The sequence below is a fragment of the Scyliorhinus canicula genome, chromosome 2 (genome assembly GCF_902713615.1).
Source record: "Scyliorhinus canicula chromosome 2, sScyCan1.1, whole genome shotgun sequence".
Classification (NCBI taxonomy): Eukaryota; Metazoa; Chordata; class Chondrichthyes; order Carcharhiniformes; family Scyliorhinidae; genus Scyliorhinus; species Scyliorhinus canicula.
In genome coordinates, this window is record NC_052147.1 from 275,977,192 (window position 1) to 276,000,208 (window position 23,017).

The window sequence follows — 23,017 nt, forward strand, 5'->3', positions numbered from 1 at the left end:
AAGAGTGGAATTACATGAACACAGGTTTCTCGGAGGGGTTGCAGTGCTGTAGGATATTACAGATATAGCGAGGCCATGGAGAGGTTTGAAGACCCCAGGAATGAAAAGTTCAAAATCACAACACGGCTTGACCAGAAGCCAATGTAGGTCTGAGGGCTAAGGGGTGATGTGGGATTTGCTGCGCGTCATCTAATGAACACAAACACCAGCTAATCGAAATAGATTTAGAAACAATTTGTGATGGAGCATTAGTGTTCTGAAATTTTAACAGCTGAACTAATGGACGATGATATAATTGCCTTTGGTTTTCAGAAGGTATTTTCACAGCTGCGATAGTGGAAAATGCTTGAGACCAGGATGATGCAAGGACTCTGGATTCTAAGTAACACGAAGTGATTTGCAGCTTTGAATTTAGCTGAAGACCAGATACATGCTGTCAAAGCTTTTCACCGGGCACTCATCAGGACAGGTGCCAGAATTCCAAGTTTCAAGGAGCAGCAACAATTTGTACTGCATGAGAAAAGTGGTGCAATTGGTTGACAATCAGCTTTGGTTGGTCAACACGATGCCATGGAGAATGCATCAGGGTGTTATTGTCCCCCATGCTCAGGGTTACCAACCCTCCAGGATTGGTTTGGAGTGTCCAGGAATTGAAGATCAATCTCCAGGGCACTGCTTTCTGCAAACCTGGACCAAAATCATTGGGACATTAAAAATTACATTTTTTTGAACATTCCTCTTTACCAGATTAAAAAGTATTGAAAATGCGGAAAATAAGTTGATTGGCAGCCAGTTGAGCATCATCCAATTGGTTAATGAGTCCTTTTGCTTTCCAACTGGTGTATGAAGACAGTGCCCCAGAAGGATGGATGTGGTTGAATAACTAATAGCAAGATTGTGTTGGTAGGTCATGTGATAAATCCTCCAAGAATACATTTAATTGCATTGCCAACCCTCACCATGCCTTTGTTTAATTCAAAAAAGGTACAATGCCTAACTTGTTCCTTTTGCATGCAGAGGACGATATCTCTGCATGTGAACATATGTAGTTTCTCATAAGTTAAAGTGAGCCACACTGCAAGCCTGACTGATAATTTGAAATTAGTTGCTGATGTAATTATTAACGCACTTGGGATTGTTCAGCAAGTGCTGACATTTGGAATCCCTGAATCTGTCATGATGAATGCAAGATAAAAAGCCTCGACAGGGACATGCCCCTAAGACATGAAGGTGATCATAAAGTACAAAAGCAAACTTTTCTTTTTTTGCTTATTCAAAAATAGACTTTGCTGAACTAAAAGATGGCTGTTGCAGGTCTCATGATGCACTAGATTGGCCACAGTTTCTGGAAATTTATAACAGTAGTTTACAAGAACAACAGAGTTCCACGCTTATCCTTGTAGAATCATTGGAAGAACACATAATCCACAAAGCCTGAGGACTAGCAGATGATATGGATGATATATCGAGATATTCCCATGGCTATTTGAAAAAAAATCTGGACAAAAACCTTTTAAAATGGATGAATTTGTGCCTGTGACCCTCAAACAAAAAGAGCTACCTTATGAGAGCTATACAAAGGCCATCTGCAATTCATAATCCAAATTGGTCAACCAGAGTCTACGTGTCTGCTAGGACAAATGGCCCTGCACCCTTCCTTTCAATCCTTAAGAGTTAAGACATTTCACCATCTTGGGGACCCAGAAGAGGGTTAAAAGACACTGGAGAGTAGGGAGTCATATGACATATATCACTAATTTGTGGAACCAGTACATTGCCTTGCTGTATCGCAAACTCAGTCTGCCATTTTACCATCCGACTAGCAGCATCACAGAAAAGGGACTCTGCTCAGATTGAATAGCTATCCCAATCTACACAGTTCCTGGATCACATCAAAACGGAGAGTTTGGGAAGTAAATCAAAACAACTTTCTGTTTATGGATGGGTGGTGAGAAGAGAAATTAGTGCTGTTTAAATTAACTCCCTTGTCCGTGACACTAGCCTCACAAGGCAGTCTGCTGATTTAACACCAACCTGTGAACATCAAAAAGCAGGACTCTGGGCTGGCAAAGCAGCCTGCTACAAACCAGAGCCTCTTTGAATCTTGTTTCTCTGAATGTCAATGGTCATCGCCTGCCTGGAAGACAAATGTCTGAATGTTAACCTCACTTCATTGCACTGCCATCATCCTTAAAAGGGATTCTACCCTACTGCTTTCAGACAGGAACCTGCCTGAATTGGAACTTGAGGGATTTGGACATTGTCTGTGAGGGATTTGGACATTGTGAACTATGGAAATCACATGAACAGATATCCATTTCTGGACGGCACAATGGCGCAGGGGTTAGCACTGCTGCCTCATGGCACCGAGGACCCGGGTTTGATCCCAGCTCCAGGTCACTGTCCGTGTGGAGTTTGCACGTTCTCCCCGTGTTTGAGTGAGTGTTACCCCCACAACCCAAAGATGTGCAAGGTAGGTGGATTAGTCACACTAAATTGCCCCTTAATTAGAAAAATAATATCAATTTCTGTGGTTCTTTTTACTGTATAGTTACTCATAGTTAGTGTGGGTTTCCTCCATGTTCTCCAGTTTCCTCCCACAGTCCAAAGATGTGCAAGTTAGGTGGATTGGCCATGCTAAATTGCCCTTATTGTCCAAAAAGGTTGGTGTGGGTTCCTGGGTTACAGGGATAAGGTGGAGGTGTATGAAGGCAGTGGGTAGGGTGCTCTTTCCAAGGACCGATGCGGACTCGATGGGCCAAATGGTCTCCTGCACTGTAAAGTCTATGATTCTAGTTGTAAAACCCCACTTTCCTATTCCCTTTACTCTATACTTGTTTACAGTTGCAATCATCTCCCAGGTTTGAATGTGAGAATAAACTAAACTAAAGATGTGGATGTGGAAGACACCCCAACAATCAAACAAAACCCTTACCAACTGAGACCCAACAACCTGACAGGATATTCAGTAAATGTTGGACAATGACATAATTGAGCCTGGTCAGTGTAGTTGGAGTTCTCCCAGTCCCCAAGTTGGGTGGATCAGAACAACTTTGCATTGATTACTGAAAAATAAATGCAGTAACCAGGGCTGATTCTGACCCAATTCCATGCCTTGAGGATTGTATTGATAAAGCAGGCCACTAAGCCAGCAAAATGGGTGTTGGCAAGTCTCCTTGACCCTCAGGGCAAGAGAAATTTCAGCCTTTGTCACCTCGGTTGGCCTACCTCAATGTGCGATCGGTGTAAAAAAAAATGCTCCAGTAACCTTTCAGAGGTTGACAAACCAGGTAACCTCAGAAATTGTGCAATGTATCTGGTGACTAGGTAATTTACAGTAGCACCTGGAATGACCACATAGATTACCTGGAGGCATTGTTTCAGGGTATGAAAAGGACAAACTTGCTGGTGAACTTGGAAAAAAGTAAGTTTATAAGTGCCAAGGTGACTTACCTGGGTTATATAGTGGGACAAGGAAATGTGCTACCCTGTGAAGACAAAATATGTGCCCTTATTATTTCCCAACCCCCAAAACAAAAGAGAAATCAAGTGCTTTCTAGGAATGTGTGAGTTCTATAAAAACGTGTCCCAAACTTTAGCATTCTAGGAACCTCTTTAACAGATGCACTAAAAAAACACTCCAAGGTGGTGTGGACAGAGGACTTTCTCACAATTGAAAACCATCCTGGTAAACAAGCCCATACTAGCTGCCCCAGACCTTTAGAGTGCAGTGATCCAGGGGTCAGAGCTGGCCTACTCTAGGAAGATGATTGAGGTGTATAAGATTATGACGGGCATGGACAGGGTGGATAGAAAGCATATATTTCCCTTAGTTGACCAGTCAATAACAATAACATTTAAGGTTGAAGCAGGAGGTTTAGTTGGGATTTTGGGAAAACAAAATTTCACCCAGAGGGTGATGGGAATCTGGAATGGACTGCCTGGAGGATAGTTGAGGTAGGAAACCTCACAATCTTCAAAAAGTGCTTGGATGAGAACTTGAAATGTCATAACATTCAAGGCTATGTGCCAAGTGCTGGGAAGTGGAATGTGTGTAGATTAGAGGCGATTTTGTTCTCAAAAAAGCTCAACGAACGCCAGAAAAAGTACTTCATGGTCAAGAAAGAAACTTTGGGTTTCTCCCCAGCATTTGAAATCAATGTTTCCATGGGCATTGAGAGACCCTAGTAATAGACCTACCACAACCTCTGAAATGTAAAGCCATTGGTCGTTGACTGCTGAGCAGACCAGGTTTCTGAATATCAACCTTATCTCATGGTGTTGCCATCATCTTTAACATGAATTCTCATTTCTGTTTCAGCCAGGAACCCACCTGAACTGGAACTTCTCTGTGAGTGAACCCCACTCTGGCTTTGGATTTCTAGATTCTGCAAACCACGTGAACTGATACCCATTTCTGTGGTTCCATTTACTGTTAAATTATTCATAGTTGTAAAATCCCTCTTTCCTTTCCCCTTACTGGATACTTGTATATATGTGTGTGTGTTAGTATGTGTGAAGTTGCGATCACCTACCCAGGTTTGAATGTGTGAATAAACTAAACTTCTAATTTATTCCTGAGTTTGCTGAGAGCCATTTAAAAATTGGCTACACAAAGAGATTTTGGAATAAGCAGCACAGCCTATTTAAAAAAAAACACCTCTGCTTATGGACATATCGTGAGAGAATGAAAGAGTTCAGTTTTGCCTCTCAGTCCTCTCCGTAATGGACTGCATATCTTTTTTTCAGCAATACTCCAGTTATGTCCTACCAACCGAGATCTTACTTTTATTTTTGGTATAAACCGAAAGATGGAGAGGCTTACAGTCTTCTCTTCGCAATGCCAGAACCTAAGCCAACAACTTTGCACTGACATTTAGTAGCGATTTCTGGCGGTACGACCCACACTGCTCTGGATCCTTATCTTTCTTCAAGGTTAGGGAGATGGAAGCTTGCGACAGCAGCCCCAGCTCCCCACCAAACACATTGTAAAATTCTACTGCAAACCCATCCGGCCCTAAAGCCTACCTGCCTGTATCGCACCCATACCGTCTATCACCTTCCTCAACCCAATCGGGGCCCCCAACCCCTGTACCCTCTCCCCCTCCCCCTCTACCTTCGGGAACTCCAACCCATCCACAAACCGACTCATCCCCCCTCTTCAGCCGGAGGCTCCAACTCATACAGCCACCGATAGAAATCCTCAAATACCCCATTCACCCCCTCCGGGTCCATCACCACCTCACTCCTCTCATCCCTCACCCTACCAATCTTCCTCCCCACTGACTACTTCCTCAGCTGATGGGCCAGCATCCTACTTGCCTCTACCCCGTACTCATACACAGCCCCTCTGGCCCTCCATAACTGCCCCACCGCCTTCCCCGTGGACATTAACCCAAACTCCATCTGGAGCCTCTTCCTCTCCTTTATACAACCCCTCTTCCGGCGCCACTGCATACCTCCGAATCTCCTCTACCAGCCTTGACCTCTCCTCTCCTCTCCTTCCACCCCATCCCTATGCGCCCGAATCCAAATAAATTCTCCCCAGACTACTGCCTTAAGTGCCTCCGTGACCGCGACCTCCCCCATGTCATTCAATTCCTCATAACCCTGAATGGCAGCCCTCACCCACTCACACACACCCTCATCCGCCAACAGCCCCACATCTAGCCAACAGCCCCACATTTAACCTCCACTTCGGACATTGGGCCTCCCCCTGCATCACCCGCAAATCCACCAAATGCGGCGCATGCGGCATATTGTCCCATTTCAGGGCATAAACATTCACCAGGAGCACTGGCATCCCCTCCAGCTTCCCACTGACCCCCGGATCGGTCTCAATGCTCCCCACCTTAAAAGCCACTCTCTTATTAACCAACACCGCCACCCCCCTTGTCGTCCCCACACCTTCTCCTGCCAATCCCCCTACTTTACTCCCGTTAACTAGCCCAGCTAGCATGGTAGCCCCCGCCCAAGGCCTCTGACTTTCCCTCACCCCTTTAGTCGGCACCTCCACGCCCCCCCCAAACCACCAACAAAGAGGAACAAAAGGCACATTCACCATCACCACTCTCCTGCCGAAACTTTCCCTAATTAATTATAATATTTGCTTATTGTCACAAGTAGGCTTCAATTAAGTTATGATGAAAAGTCCCGAGTCGCCATATTCCGGCGCCAGTTCGGGGGGGCCGGTACGGGAATTGAACCCATGCTGCTGGCCTTGTACTGCAATACAAGCCAGCTGTTTTGCCGACTGTGCTAAACCAGCCCCTAATTCACCCACCCAATATGCCCTACAATTTACACAGAACTCCTCCAAAGTTCAATGTCCTCACACTCCTCCCAGTCCATGGTCCCTCATAAAGTACATCTCCTCCTCTGGTGAGTCAAAATAAAATTCCTGTTTTTGATGCGTCACCCACAAGCGGGAAGGGTACAAAACTCTTAACTTCACCCCCTTCTTATAGAGGGTGGCCTTTATCCGATTATACCCTGCCCTCTGCTTGGCCAGCTCTGCACCATGGTTTTGGTAAATCCACAGCTCACTTCCCTCCCAGGTGCTCTTGGTCTGCCTCGCACACTTCAGTATCTTCTCTTTCTCCAGGAATCGATGCAAACTCACCACCATCGTCCTCGGTGGTTCCCCCACCTGAGGCCTCCTCCTCAGCACGCTGTGTACCCAATCCATTTCAAGGAGGCGGTCAAAGGCCCCTTCCCCCATCAATTTCTCCAACATGCTTGCCATAAACCTCCGCATCTCCAATGTCTTCAGGCATCCCAACAATCCTCAAATTCTGCTTCCTGGAGCAGTTCTCGAGGTTCTCCAATTTCTCTCTGAGCCTCTTCTGGCTGCTCTTTACCATCCTCATTTCCACCTCCAGCGGGATCAGCCAATCCTCATGCTCCACCACTGACTCATCCACCTTCTGGATCACCAGGGCCTGAGCCTCCTGACTCTGCTCCACCAGCTCGATCGGCCGCCCTAAGAAGCTCCACCGCCTTGGCCAAATCTTCTAAGGTCTCTTTCCTCTGCTGTTGGAATTTGCCATTTAAAAACTCCATCAGCTGCTCCGTCAACCACTGGGCGGGTAGCACTGCCCTTTTGCCCTCTGCCATCTTCACCTGTGCCACACCACAAAAGCATTCCAAGTGTTCTGTCTTTCTCGTAGCACTTCTCATCTGCTGATCCATACCCAAACCTCACCAGAGGTCATAAAAGCAAATTACTGCAGATACTGGAATCTGAAACAAAAACAGAAAATACTGGACAATTTCAGCAGGTCTGACAGCATCTCTGGAGAGAAAAGAGTGCCTACATTTCGAGTCTGGATGACTCTTAGTCACCAGAGCAGTATTACCTTCCCTGGGCACTCATTCACCTTTTTCCCCTCAAACACCACAACATTCTAGTGGGGAAGGACCAAAAAAATCCACCTTGAGCGGGAGCCACCAAATGTACACCCACTCACTCCATGGTCGCCACCGGAAGTCTCCACTCCACCATTGCTGACCATGCTTTCGGTTGCCTTGGTCCTAAGATTCAGAATTCCCGTCCTAAAATTTGCAGTCTTTCTACCTCACCTCCTTTAAGATGCTCCTTAAATCCTGTCCTTTTGCCCAAGCTATCGGTCAACTACTATAATGCCTCTTTATGTGGCTTGGTATTTAATTTTGTTTAATAACGCACCCCTGATGCACTTCAGGATATTTTACAATGTTAAAGGTGCTACATAAATGCAATTTATTGGAATTTTTGTGGTCCAGGCCACAGCTAGAAACTCAATCACATCCATTTTGCATATTTTTGACAAATTTTTATTCACTTCGCGAGCAAGCAATTTATTACAGAATTTGCTGACTCTGCATAAATAAATCTTGACATCTAACTTAGTTTTATGCAGACTTAATTTATATTCATGTTCCCTGACACTTCTGAATCTAACAGAAATAGACTATACACATGAACAAAATTTAATCTCTTCATTATTTTCATAGATTTCATAGAATTTACAATGCAGAAGGAGGCCATTCGGCCCATCGAGTCTGCACCGGCTCTTGGAAAGAGCACCCTACCCAAGCCCATACCTCCACCCTATCCCCATAACCCAGTAACCCCACCTAACACGAAGAGCAATTTGGACCCTGAGGGCAATTTAGCATGGCCAATTCACCTAACCTGCACATCTTTGGACTGTGGGAGGGAACCGGAGCACCCGGAGGGAACCCACGCACACACGGGGAGAACGTGCAGACTCCACACAGACAGTGACCCAAGCCGGGATTTGAACCTGGGACCCTGGAGCTGTGAAGCATTTGTGCTAACCACTATGCTACCGTGCTGCCCTAAATTTTAAAGAATTCAATCAAAACTCCTCACAATCTATGATTTTCTGAAGTAAAAGGACCCAGCCCTCTCAGCCAATTATGGTTGCTAAAAGGTTTTAAGCTAAGCATCAGTCTAGTCGCCCTCCTCTGAACTGCTTCCAGGGCCTCTATTTCATGACGGATCCTCGCAGATGGACTCGGGGTTAGAAAAAAACTGCCTTATACTGTACTGATGTGAAATCAGTTTTCAGATACTAGATTTTAAATTAAGCTTGTGGCTTAGTGGTAGCATCTGTGGCTCTTGTTGTAGGCATGATGTGGAGATGCTGGCGTTGGACTAGGGTGGGCACAGTCAGAAGTCTTCCAACACCAGGTTATAGTCCAACAGGTTTGTTTAGAATCACTAGCTTTCGGAGCGCAGCTCCTTCCTCAGGTGAGACTCACCTGATGGAGCTGCGCTCTGAAAGCTAGTAATTCCAAACAAACCTGTTGTACTGTAACCTGGTGTTGTGAGACTTCTTGTTGTTGTAGGCTGTTAGTTACAGTTTCGTGAATCTGAAGTAAAGAGTACAAGCTAGGAGCTGTCTCCATGCTTTCTGGTAAACAAGGCTCTGTCCAACACTAGGCTGACCCTGGGTGCAGATTGTGTGCTCTCTTACATCACTGTGTGGGCCGTACTCTACTCAGTCCCTCATTAACGCCATGGGTAAATTTTCCTGCCCCACCACCTAAGTAATTGTCACGGGCATGATGGGAAATTTAATGGACCATTTAAAGGTCCATTGACCTCGGGTGGGAATTTCCGGTCTTGGGTCAAGCACGATCGGAAAATCCCACAACATACCTGTCAGGCCTTTGGCACCCTTTGGGGGTCGTTGGGGGAGGGGGGATGGTTGTTGGGGAAAGGTGCGGTAGGGTCTTTGGAGAGCTTTAACCCAACTCAGAAACTCCTAGGGAAATGTTATGATTTGGAACGCACTGCACGGTGGAAGGGATCAATAACTTTCTAAAGGGAATTGGGTAAGTATTTGAAGGGAGGGCAGGGGGAAACATGCAGGACCATGAGGAATGGACAGCATGAGCATGGCCAATTGGACCGCTCTTTCAAAGAGCTGGCCCAGGCTGGGTGAGGCCAATGACCTCGCTGTTTGCCACATGTTTAAATTTAATCTCGGAGAATGGAGCACTTTGTGTGAGGCATGGAACGCGTATGCTGGGAACTCAAACTCAGCAACAATCTTCTTTTTCTGCCTAACACAGCAACAGGAGGAGACGAGGGTTATCGGCAAAAAAATCCACCTCAGCGTACAATTATCTGACACGCTGGCATCGCACCGCATGCCCAGATGCCTGCTGGGTTTGGAACTGACAAAACGTGGATGGGAAACACGGATGCCAGGAAAAAAAAAGGCTGTTTGAGAAATGGTTTCTGGATCTTAGGAATTAGGAGCAGGAGTGGGCAATTCCACCCTTGGAGCCTGCTCCGCCCTTCATGGCCAATCTCTTCCTGGTCTCAAATCCACCTCCCCATATCCCATTATTTTTTAATCAGAAATATCTGTATCCTTCTTCAAACGGGAAATGGAGAAAAACAGGCCTGTATAAAGAAAAACATGAGATGCAGTACAAAGGGGAAAACATTAATGAAGATACTTGCAATCAGCAAAGGAGACATGCAGCGTTTAGAATGACGTTTACAGATGCTACTCTTCTTATTCCAACAACAAGAGTCCGCAGATGCAGAATATTATGACACAGGAGGGGGTTATTGGTTTAAGGGTGTGACTGTTGGGGGGGGGGGGGGGGGAGGTTGCGGCGGTTCATTGAAAAAATGAAAGGGGGCGAGGGCTTCGGCCAACGGGCCCCAAAATGGCGGCCGAGCAGGGCAGGAAAGGGGGGACGCGCCTGGCGGGGGCGCGCGCGGTAGCCAACAGTCAGGAGGCGCGCGCGGAATAAAGCGGTTGGTGGAAGCACCCCACCCAAAAGCGCCGATGCGCGCGCACCGGGTAGGGCGACCCCGCCCCCTCCCACGCGCGTGAGCGGCCAACGGCTGCTCTGGCAGTTGGTCACCTCGGTTCCACCAGCCGTTTGCTGCCCATTGAAAGCGGGTGGCATCCATTAGACCGAACTGCCCCTTAAACCAGTCCCACCTCTTTGATAACCGACCAAATCCAGCCCCCCCCCCCCCCCAAAAACAAAACCCATCAACTCTCACCCCTCCAGCATCTTTCACCAAAATAAAAAGAATGAATATACTGAAGCTTCACCGACCGGTAGGTATCCTCGTTTTGAAAACCTATTCATCTTCTTTTCAGTTTTCAGATGGGAATAAAATTTTCAAGCCCTCGGGTCTTGAAAAAAGAAACCCCTCTTAGTTTGCGTTCGGGCGGACGCTTTGCGTCGACTTCCTACGATTCTACGCCACCCTCAGTTCCGTTTGGGTCCGGTACGACAAGGTAAGCTCGGGGGTCGATTTTGTTTATTTTTGTATGTATTTTATTACAAACATGTATCAAAACAGGTTACAGCAAATGAACACCTCAGGAGACATACTTCCCAACAATCAACGATACAGTCTGTACAGAGTTTCCCCTATTTACCCCCCCCCCCCCCCCCCCGCGATGAACAGCTCCTCAAACACGGTCACAAACATCCGCTCGTGGGTTGATAAAGGCTTCGCGTGGGGCGGAGTGTTGGCTTGGAAGCAGAGCTGATGTTGGCGGACGGCCGCTCATGATCAATTTCCTGCACAGCAAGATCCCACCAAGAGATCGCCTTCCCACCCTGCCAACCACACCAGGCTAGTTTTGATGGATCGAATTGAGATAAACTGTTTCCACCGGCAGGAGAATTGTTAACCGGCGGATACAGAGGCGAGATTGCACTTTTTTTGCACTTCGTTATGTTTCGGAATGAGCCACCCAAATGAATGGCCGCAAAAAACAAGAATACCTTTCAAGAGGGAATTAGACAAATGCTTGAAAAGGAAAGCATTCGCCCGGTTCTGGGAGCAGAGCAGGGGGAAATGGGTTTAATTGAGTACTTCATTCAACGAGCCAGCAGAAACACAGTGGGTCGAATGGCGCCCCTCTGTATTGTTCCACAATTAAGCTAGTAAAATTATTTTTCTTTATTAAATGGTGCTGGCGGATTTGGGTCCAGTAAGGATTCACACTCTGGGGAAGTCATGTTACATGTGAATGGTATTTGACTTTGGTTGCTGCTTCCACACTCTTCCTACTGCATACACCATTTTGTTTCTATCTGGAGCCTAAACTAATCTAATCAAATGTTGACTCAGATGAAGAGAATCCTGCAGTGTTGCTTCTTTAGCCAGCATACACAAATATTCACTCCCTCCACCACTGAAGCACACTGACAGCAGTGTGTACCATCTACAAGATACACAGCAGGAACTCACCAAGGCTCCTTTGTCAAAACGTTCCAAACCCACAACGGCTACTATCTAGATTCTAGAAGGACAAGAGCAGTAGGTATGTGGGAATTCCACCACTTCGAATTTCCCCTCAAAGCCACTCAACATTCTGAGTTGGAAATATATTGACGTTACCTCACTGGAGCTCTCTCTAGCAGCATTGGGGTGTATCGACAACATATAGAATGCAGCGATTCAAAAAGGCAGCTCATCACCAACTTCTCAAGGACAATTAAGGATGGGCAATACATGTTTGAAAATCCAACATTTCGAGTTGGAAACTAACAAAGAGCATGAGAGAAAGACGATTTTGCATTTAAATAGCACCTATCAGGGCCTCAGGACATTGCAAAGCACTCGCAGCCGATGAAGTATAGACCTCATGAAATGCAACAGCCAATATACACAGCAAGATCCTCTAAGCTGACGTGGTAATGACGATAACATTTACTTTAGTAATGTTGGCTGAGGGACAAATATTGGCCTGGACACCAGGCAAAATACAAACAAGAATTGGGAGCAGAAGTAAGCCACTCGGCCCTTGGAGTCTGCTCTGCCATTCGATAAAATCATGACTGATCTGATTGTAACCTCAGCTCCACATTCCCACCTACCCCCTTTTCAAGAACCTATCTACCTCTGCCTTGAAAACATTCAAATACTCTGCTTCCAACTCCTTTTGAGCAAGAGTTCAAAAGACTCATGATGCTCAGAGAGAAAATACTTCGCTATCTTAAATGGGCGACTCGTAATTTTTAAACCGTGACCCCTAGTTCTAGGTTCTCCCACAAGAGGAAATATCCTCTTCACATTCATCCTGCCCAGATCCTTGAGGATTTTGTATGTTTCAGTCAAGTCGCCTCTTACACTTCTAAATTTCCAACAGATACAAACCTAGCCTGCCCAACCTTTCCTGGGCAACCTGCCCATTCAGAGAAATGCTTCCAATGCATTTACGTTTTTCCTTACATAAGAATGTCAATACTGTACACAATATTCATATTGAGGATACCCTCCATTGTGTTGTGTGGCACGACCACTGTACTAAATGTGATAGATTTCAAACAGATCTAGCAACTAATCTGGGCAACAATGAGGCTTTTGGGCTATCATCAGCAGCAGAATTGTACTCAACCACCATCTGTAACCTTGTGGCCTAACATATTCCCCACCGTTGCCACCAAGCCAGGGGATCAACCCTAGTTCAATGAAGATTGCAGGAGGCCATGCTGGAAGCTGTACCAGGCATACCTAAAAATTAGGTGGCAACCTGATGAAGCTACAACACAGTGCTACTTGCATTCCAAACAGCATAAGCAACATGTGATAGACAAGAGCTAAGTGAGTCCACAACCAATGAAACAGTCTCAGCTCTGCAGTCCTGCCGCATCCAGTCATGAATGGCGGTGGACAATTAAACAACTCACTGGAGGAGAAGACTCCACAAATGTTCCTATCCTGAATGATAGGGAAGTTCAGTACATCAGTGCAAAATAAAAAGTTGACACATTTGCAACAATCTTCAGCCAGAGTATCGAGTGGATGATCCATCTCAGCCACCTCCAGAGGTCCCCAGCATCACTGATGCCAGTCTTCAACCAATTTGATTCTCTCCACGTGATATCAAGAAATGTCTGAAGACACTGGATACTGCAACGGTTATGGGCCCTGGCAATATTCCGGCAATTGGTTCCAGAATTTTCCATACCCTTAGCCAAGCTGTTTGAGTACAACATCTACCCGTCAAAACAAGAACATCGCCCAGGTATGTCCTTTACCCAGAATGCAGGACAAATCCAGCCCTGCCAATTACCGTCCCATCAGTCTTCTTGAACTGCTGCAGGTGTAGGTAAACCCACCGTGCCAATAGGCAGGGAGTTCCAGGATTTTCACCCAGCAACAGTGAAGGAACGGAGATATATTTCCAAGTCAGAGTAAAATAATGGAAGGGGACATCAATCGTGTCATCAAGAGGCACTTGCTTAGCAATAACGTACTCACTGGCACACAGTTTGGGTTCCGCCAGGGCCACTCAGCTTCTGGCCTCATTACAGCCTTAGTTCAAACAGGAACAAAGAGTTGAACTCCAGAGATGAGGTGAGAGTGACTTCCCTTGACATCAGAGCAGTATTTGACTGAGTATGGCATCAAGGGCAGCATGGTAGCATTGTGGATAGCACAATCGCTTCACAGCTCCAGGGTCCCAGGTTCGATTCCGGCTTGGGTCACTTTCTGTGCGGAGTCTGCACATCCTCCCCATGTGTGTGTGGGTTTCCTCCGGGTGCTCCGGTTTCCTCCCACAGTCCAAAGTTGTGCAAGTTAGGTGGATTGGACATGATAAATTGCCCTTAGTGTCCAAAATTGCCCTTAGTGTTGGGTGGGGTTACTGGGTTATGGGGATAGGGTGGAGGTATTAACCTTGGGTAGGGTGCTCTTTCCAGGAGCCGGTGCAGACTCGATGGGCCGAATGGCCTCCTGCACTGTAAATTCTATGATCAAGGAGCCCTAGCAAGATGGAGGCGACAGAAATCAGGAGAAAAGTTTCCGCTGGCTGGAATCATCCTGGCACAAAGGGAGATGGTTGTGGTTGTTGAAGGTAAGTCACCTCAGTCCCGGGACATCACTGCAGGAGTTCCTCAGGCAGTGCCCTCGGCTCAACCATCTTCAGCTACTTCAGCAATGGCCTCCCTTCCATCATAAGGTCAGAAGTGTGGATGCTCACTTATGGTAGTACAATATTGGACAAGAGCAGCAGATACCTGGGAGCCCCACCACCTGGAGGTTCCCATCCAAGTCACTCACCACTCTGACTTGGAAATATATCTCCGTTCCTTCACTGTTGCTGGGTCAGAATCCTGGAACTCCCTCCCTAATAGCACTGTGGGTGTACCTACACCTGCAGTAGTTCAAGAAGGCAAATCACCACCACCTTCTAGAGGGCAACTAGGGATGGGCAATAAATGCTGGTCTAGCAACCAGTGACGCCCACATCCCGTCAATGAATAAAAATAAAAATTCAGCACAATTCCCGACTCTTCAGATACTGAAGCAGTTCATGTCCAAATGCAGCAAGACCAGGACAATATAGAAACTTGGGCTGACAAGTGGGAAGCAACACTCACGCCACTAAAGTGCCAGGCAATGACCATCTCCAAAAAGAGAGAATCTAACCATCACCCCTTGAATCCCCTCATCATCACTGAATCCCGTACTATCAGCACCCTGGGGGTTACCATTGACCAAAACTAAACTGGACTAGCTATATAAATACTGTGGCTACAGGAGAAAGTCAGAGGCTAGGAATCCTGCAACGAGTAAATCACCTCCTGACTCCCAAAGCCAGTCCATCGTCTACAGGAGTGTGATGGAATACTCCCCAATTGCCTGGATGAGTGCAGCTCCACTCAAGAAGCTGGACACCATCCAGGACAAACTAGCCCATTTGATTGTCACCCCATCACAAACATTAATTCCCTGCAGTATGATGCAGTGGTAGCAGCATGTACCATCTACAAGATGTACTGGAAAGCTCACCAAGCCTCTTTAGACATACCTTCCAAACCTGCAACCACTATCATCCAGAAGGACAAGACCAGCAGCCATCACCTGGAATTACTCCTTTAAACCATCTGACTTGGAAATATATTGCTGTTCCTTCACTGTCGCTGGATCAAAATTCTGGAACTCCCTTGCGAACAACACTGTGGGTGTACTTTTACCCCAGGGACTGCAGAGGTTCAAGAAGTCAGCTCACCACCACCTCCCCAATGCAATTAGAGATGGACAATAAATGCTGACATAGTCAATAACTCCCACATCCCCAGAATGTATAAAAAAAAAGTACTCCAGATGTGGTCTCATCAGTGCCCTGCATAAGTGAAGCATAACCTCCCTACTCTAAAGACCCAAAGACCGTAAGACATAGGAGCAGAATTAGGCCATTCGGCCCATCGAGTCTGCTCTGTCATTCAACCATGGTTGATATTTTTTCATCCCCATTCTCCTATCTTCTCCCCATAACTTATGTTCAATTCCTCTCACAATGAATGAAAATATTCTATTAGCTTTCCTAATTGCTTGCTGTATCTGCAATCTAGCCTTTGCAATTCATGCTCTAGATCACCTAGATCCATTTATACTCCATTTGCCAGATTTTTGCTCACTCACTTAACCTTCATGTATCTCTTTGTAACCTTGTGTTCTCTTGACGTCTTACTTTCCTACCTATCTTTGTGTCATCAGCAAATTTAGCAACCATACCTTCTGTTCCTTCATCCAAGTCATTTATATAAATTGTAAGAAGTTGAGGCCCCAGCACTGGACCCTGTGGTACACTACTCATTACATATTGCCAACCAGAAAAAGACCCATTTATGTCTCCCCTTTGTTTCCTCCTAGCCAATCTTCTATCCATGCGAATATGTTAACCTCTACACCATGAGCTTTTATTTTTCACAATAACCTTTGATGTGGCACCTTATCAAATACAGTCTGGAACTCTAAATACAGTTTATATATCGGTTCTCCTTTATCCACAACATATTTTACTTTAGGGGCTAGTTTAGCACAGTGGGCTAAACAGCTAGCTTGTGATGCAGAACAAGACCAGCAGCGCGGGTTAAATTCCCGCACCGGCTTCCCCGAACAGGTACCGGAATGTGGCGACTAGGGGCTTTTTACGGTAACTTCATTGAAGCCTACTTGTGACGATAAGTGAATATTATTATTTTTCATAGAACTCCAATAGAACATAGAACATTACAGCGCAGTACAGGCCCTTCGGCCCACGATGTTGCACCGTCCTGTGAAACCCTTCTAAAGTCCCTCTACACTATTCCCTTATCGTCCATATGCCTATCCAATGACCATTTGAATGCGTTTAGTGTTGGCGAGTCCACTACTGTTGCAGGCAGGGCATTCCACGCCCTTACTACTCTCTGAGTAAAGAACCTACCTCTGACATCTGTCCTATATCTATCTCCCCTCAATTTAAAGCTATGTCCCCTCGTGCTGGACATCACCATCCGAGGAAAAAGGCTCTCAATGTCCACCCTATCTAATCCTCTGATCATCTTGTATGCCTCAATTAAGTCCCCTCTTAACCTTCTTCTCTCTAACGAAAACAGCCTCAAGTCCTTCAGCCTTTCCTCATACGATCTTCCCTCCATACCAGGCAACATTCTTGTAAATCTCCTCTGTACCCTTTCCAATGCTTCCACATCCTTCCTATAATGTGGCGACCAGAACTGCACACAATACTCCAAATGCGGCTGCACCAGAGTTTTGTAAAACTGCAACATGACCTCATGGCTCCGAAACTCAATTCCTCTACCAATAAAAGCTAACACACCGTACGCCTTCTTAACAACCCTCTCAACCTAGATGGCAACTTTCAGGGATCTATGGACATGGACACCGAGATCTCTCTGCTCGTCCACGCTACCAAGAATCTTATCATTAGCCCAGTACTCTGCCTTTCTGTTATTCCTTCCAAAATGAATCACCTCACACTTTTCTGCATTAAACTCCATTTGCCACTTATCTATGTCCCTCTGTAATTTGTAACATCCTATATAAGTTGGCTATACATTATTTCCTTTCACAAAACCACAATAACTTTCCTGATTACCCTGAATTTTTCCAAGTGCCCTGCTATGATGTCTTTAATAATAGATTCTAACATTTTCTCTATGACAGATGTTATGCTAGCTGGCCTGTAGTTTACTGCTTTCTGAATCCATCTATTTTTGAATAAAGGGCTGGAATTCTCTGACCGTTGGAATTCTCTGTCCCACTAGCAGTGCATCCCTGCCTGCGGGTTTCCCGATGACGTGGGGTGTCTTCAATAGGAAATCCCATTGACAAGCGGTGGGTGTGGAGAATCCCGCCGCTAGCGAGCGGCGCTGCTGAGAAACATGCAACAGGGAAACTAGAGAATCCCGTCCTCAAAGTTACATTCGCTATTTTCCAATCTAATGGACCTTCTGTGAAACAAATAAATTTTGGAAAATTAAAACCAGAGCATCAACTATCTCACTAGTCGACTTCCGGTTGCGGCTATGACCAGCTAAGTCGCACGTTTGGCTGCTCCTGCGAGGAAGGTATTTTCGGGCCGATTGGAGGGCCCCTAACGGCGCTGGAACGACGATTCCCGGTGGGGGAAGGTTCCCAGAGGAGAACCCTGCAAAACTTATGGTCGTCACCCGAAGTGGGGCAGAAAAAAAAGCGGCAGCAGCTCCCCGAAAAAAGCGGGGGAAGAAACCCAAAATGGCGGCCGGCGGCGCACCCGAGGACTGGAGGAAATGGGCGGAGGAGCAGCAGGCCGTTCTCCTGCGCTTCTTCACGGAGCTGAAAGTGGAGCTGCTGGAGTCGATGAACGCGACGACCACCAGGCTGATGGGAGCCCAGGCGACCCAAGAGGCGTCAATTCGGGAGCTGCAGCAGGAGATGGCTGTGAGGGAGGAGGAGGCCACGGTCCTCGTGGGAAAGGTGGAGGTGCACGAGGCACTCCACCTGAAATGGCAAAACCAACTGGAGGAGATGGATACCCGCATGAGGCGGAAAAACCTGAGGATCCTGGGCCTGGCAGAAGGGCTGGAGGGGTCGGACCTCCCGAGGTATGTGGCAGAAATGCTGGGCTCACTGATGGGGGCAGGGGCCGTCCCTTCGCCCCTGGAACTGGAGGAGGCCTACAGAGTAATGGCCAGGAAGCCAAGAGCAAACGAACCCCCGAGGGCGGTGCTGGTTCGGTTCCAGCGACTCAGTGACCGGGAGAGGGTGCTGAGGTGGGCCAAGAGAGAGAGGAGCAGCAAATGGGAGAACTCGACGGTGAGGATCTACCAGGACTGGAGTGCGGAGGTGGCAAAGCGGCGGGCCCGGTTCAACCGGACGAAGGCGGTGCTGCATGCCAAGAGAATCAGATTCGGGATGCTGCAGCCAGCGCGCTTGTGGGTGACCTATAAGGACCAGCACCACTATTTCGAGTCCCCGGAGGAGGCGTGGGCCTTTGTCCAGGAAGAAAAGCTGGACTTGAACTAGAACCAGGGGATACTTGGCGGTCGTTGCCGCTCTGGTACTTTAAGCTGGACACGTGGCTTTCTTTTGGTTGGATTTTCACTTGGCTGTATTTTTGGACCCCTTTTTTTCTCTCTACCAGTTTTTTTCTTTTTTCTGTTATTTATAATGTTATGTTGGGGGGGCGGGGTGGGGGGGGAGTGCCGGGGGTATGTGTTTCTTGTGGGGGTTTTTTTTTTATCGGTGTGGGATCGGGGACGGGGGTGGAACTGAAGATGGAGGGGTGGGGAGTGGCAGGGCGAAAGCGCGGGCTTTCCTCTGGTTTCCTGCGCGCGGGGCAGAGGAGGGAAGAGGGTGGGAGGAAGGGGCGTGGTCAGCAATGGCTCCCTTTCCCGCGCTGGAGCGGGGTCAAGGAGGGGTGGTAAGGGGGGGATGTCCCCCATGCCGGGAGGAGTCGGATTGTGGCAGGGGCAGCCAGGTCAGCGTAAACCAGCTGACTTACGGAAGTGCTATGGAGGGTGCATCGCGGCTAGGAAGGGTCCTAGCCTGGGGGGGGGGGGGGGGGGGAGGGGGGTGGGGGGGGGGGGGGGGGGGAGGGGGAGGGGGGAAGGGGGGGGCTACCGGGTTGCTGCTGAAAAGGCCAGGGAGGAGAAGTTGAGGACCGGAGGGGTGGGGGGGAGGGCGCCATCGCCATGGGGAGCGGGTCAGAAGGGGAGGGCTGACTCGGGGCGAGCAGGTGACAGGATATGGCTAGTCGGCAGGGGAGAGGGGCGGGCTGCCCTTCGACCCGGCTGATCACTTGGAATGTGAGGGGGCTGAATGGGCCGGTCAAGAGAACGAGAGTAATCTCGCATTTGAAGGGACTGAAGGCGGATGTAGCAATGCTACAAGAGACCCATTTGAAGGTGGCGGACCAGGTCCGCCTGAGAAGGGGGTGGGTGGGACAGGAGTTCCACTCAGGACTGGACGCAAAGAACCGGGGGGTGGCGATCCTGGTAGGGAAGAGGGTGTCGTTCGTGGCGGCGGAGGTGGTGGCGGATAAAGAGGGTAGATATGTCATGGTGAAGGGTAGGCTACAGGGGGAGAAAGTGGTGATGGTTAATGTGTATGCCCCGAATTGGGACGACGCTGGCTTCATGAGGCGCCTACTGGGCCTCATTCCGGACCTGGAGGCAGGGGGCCTGATCATGGGGGGGGACTTCAACACAGTGCTGGACCCCGTGCTGGACAGATCGAGTTCAAGGACGAGTAGGAGGCCGGCAGCGGCAGAAGTGTTAAAGGGGTTTATGGAGCAGATGGGAGGGGTAGATCCCTGGAGGCCGAGGGCGAGGGAGTATTCCTTTTTCTCCCATGTCCACAGAGTCTATTCTAGAATTGACTTCTTTGTATTGAGCAGGGGACTGATCCCGAAAGTACGGGAAGTGGAGTACTCGGCCATAGCGGTCTCAGACCATGCGCCACACTGGGTAGATTTGGAAATGGGGGAGGCGCGAGACCAGCGTCCGCTGTGGCGCCTGGATGTGGGGTTGCTGGCGGATGAGGAGGTGTGTAAGAGGGTCCGGAAGAGCATTGAAAGATATCTGGACACTAATGACACGGGGAGGTGCAGGTGGGGATGGTCTGGGAGGCTCTGAAAGCAGTGATCCGGGGGGAGCTGATCTCCATACGGGCACATAGGGAAAGGAGGGAGAGACAGGAGAGGGAGAGGCTGGTGGGGGAGCTTTTGGACGTGGATAGGAGATATGCGGAGGCACCAGAGGAGGGGCTGTTGGGGGAACGGCGCAGTTTGCAGGCTAAGTTCGACCTGTTGACCACCAGAAAGGCAGAGACACAGTGGAGAAGGGCGCAGGGCGCGATTTATGAATATGGGGAGAAGGCGAGTAGGATGTTGGCGCATCAGCTCCGCAAGCGGGATGCGGCTAGAGAAATTGGGGGAGTGAGGGAGAGGGGTGGGAACGTAGTGCAGAAGGGGCCAGAAGTAAATGGGGCCTTCAGAGACTTCTATAAGGAGCTGTATCGGTCAGAGCCGCCGACGAGGGGAGGGGGGATGGAGGGCTTCTTGAACAAATTGAGGTTCCCCAAGGTCCAAGAGGAGCTGGTAGAGGGGCTGGGGGCGCCGATAGGGTTAGAGGAGCTAGTCAAGGGGATTGGGCATATGCAGACGGGGAAGGCGCCGGTGCCAGACGGGTTCCCGGTGGAATTTTACAAAAAATATGCGGATTTGGTGGGCCCTGTGCTGGTACGAGCCTTCAACGAGGCATGGGAGGGGGGGGCTCTGCCCCCGACAATGTCGCAGGCACTGATCTTGAAGCGGGACAAGGACCCTGTGCAGTGTGGGTCATATAGGCCTATCTCGCTCCTGAATATGGACGCCAAGTTGCTGGCAAAGATCCTGGCTACCAGGATAGAGGATTGTGTGCCAGGGGTGATACACGAGGACCAGACGGGTTTTGTGAAAGGGCGGCAGCTTAATACGAACGTGCGGAGACTGCTAAACGTCATCATGATGCCGGCAGTGGAGGGTGAGGCGGAGATAGTGGTGGCATTGGACGCGGAGAAAGCATTTGATAGGGTGGAGTGGAAGTACCTGTGGGAGACGCTGGAACGGTTTGGATTTGGGGAGGGATTTATTAAATGGGTGAAGCTGCTCTATTCGGCCCCGACGGCAAGTGTAGTGACGAATGGTAGGAGACCGGAGTATTTTGGGCTCCACCGGGGGACCAGACAGGGGTGCCCCTTGTCCCCCCTGCTCTTCGCACTGGCAATTGAACCGTTGGCGATGGCACTGAGGAGCTCCGGGGGGTGGAGAGGGCTGACAAGGGGCGGGGAGGAGCACCGGGTATCGCTGTACGCGGACGACCTGCTGCTATACGTGGCAGACCCAGAAGGGGGAATGCCGGAGGTGATGGAACTGCTAGCAGAATTTGGGGACTTTTCGGGGTACAAGCTAAACTTGGGCAAGAGTGAGGTATTTGTGATACACCCAGGGGACCAGGAAGAGGGAATCGGGAGACTCCCGTTTAAGAGAGCAGGAAAGAGTTTTAGATATTTAGGGGTGCAGGTGGCAAGGAACTGGGGGACTCTCCACAAGCTGAACTTCTCCAGGCTGGTGGAACAGATGGAGGAGGAATTTAAAAGGTGGGACATGGTGCCGCTGTCGCTGGCGGGCAGAGTGCAGTCCGTTAAAATGACGGTCCTCCCGAGGTTTTTGTTTTTATTTCAGTGCTTGCCCATCTTCCTCCCTAGGGCCTTCTTCAAAAAGGTGATGAGTAGCATCATGAGCTACGTGTGGACGCACGGCACCCCAAGGGTGAGGAGGGTCTTCTTGGAGCGGAGTAGGGATAGTGGAGGGCTGGCATTACCCAATCTTTCGGGGTATCACTGGGCGGCAAATGTATTGATGGTGCGCAAGTGGATGATGGAAGGGGAGGGGGCAGCTTGGAAACGAATGGAGAGGGCGTCCTGTGGCAACATAAGCCTGGGGGCCCTAGTAACGGCGCCATGGCCGCTCCCTCCCACGAGGTACACCACGAGCCCGGTGGTGGCAGCCACCCTCAAGATCTGGGGGCAGTGGAGGCGACACAGGGGGGAAGTGGGAGGTCTGATGGAGGCACCGTTAAGAGGGAACCATAGATTCATCCCGGGGAACATGGACGGGGGATTTCAGAGCTGGCACAGGGTGGGCATCAGGCAGCTGAAGGATCTGTTTGTAGATGGGAGGTTTGCGAGCCTGAGAGAGCTGGAGGAGAAATTCGGGCTCCCCCCGGGAAACATGTTTAGACTTTGCAGGTGAAGACATTTGCTAGACGCCAGGTGGAAGGGTTTCCCTTGCTCCCCAGTAGGGGGGCGAGTGATAGGGTGCTCTCGGGGGTCTGGGTCGGAGGGGGGAGGATATCGGACATCTACAAAGTAATGCAGGAGGCGGAGGAGGCATCAGTAGAGGAGCTGAAAGCCAAGTGGGAGGGGGAGCTGGGAGAACAGATAGAGGATGGGACATGGGCTGATGCCCTGGAGAGGGTTAATTCTTCCTCCTCGTGTGCGAGGCTTAGCCTCATTCAATTTAAGGTGCTACATAGAGCCCATATGACGGGGACAAGGATGAGTCGGTTCTTTGGGGGTGAGGACAGATGTGTCAGGTGTTCGGGAAGTCCAGCGAACCATGTCCATATGTTTTGGGCATGTCCGGCACTGGAGGAGTTCTGGAAGGGGGTGGCAAGGACGGTGTCGAGGGTGGTGGGATCC

The 23,017-nt window shown here is 48.9% G+C and overlaps 1 protein-coding gene across 1 annotated transcript in view; it reads left to right on the forward strand.

Moving 5' to 3' along the window:
- Nucleotides 1-10,340: 10,340 nt before the first annotated feature.
- Nucleotides 10,341-23,017, forward strand: part of LOC119962154 (galectin-8-like) — a 52,076-nt gene continuing 39,399 nt past the window's right edge. The window contains exon 1 of the mRNA XM_038790090.1: nucleotides 10,341-10,598. Within this exon, the coding sequence (XP_038646018.1) occupies nucleotides 10,572-10,598 (27 nt within the window). The 5' untranslated portion in view covers nucleotides 10,341-10,571. The remainder of the gene's footprint in view (nucleotides 10,599-23,017) is intronic.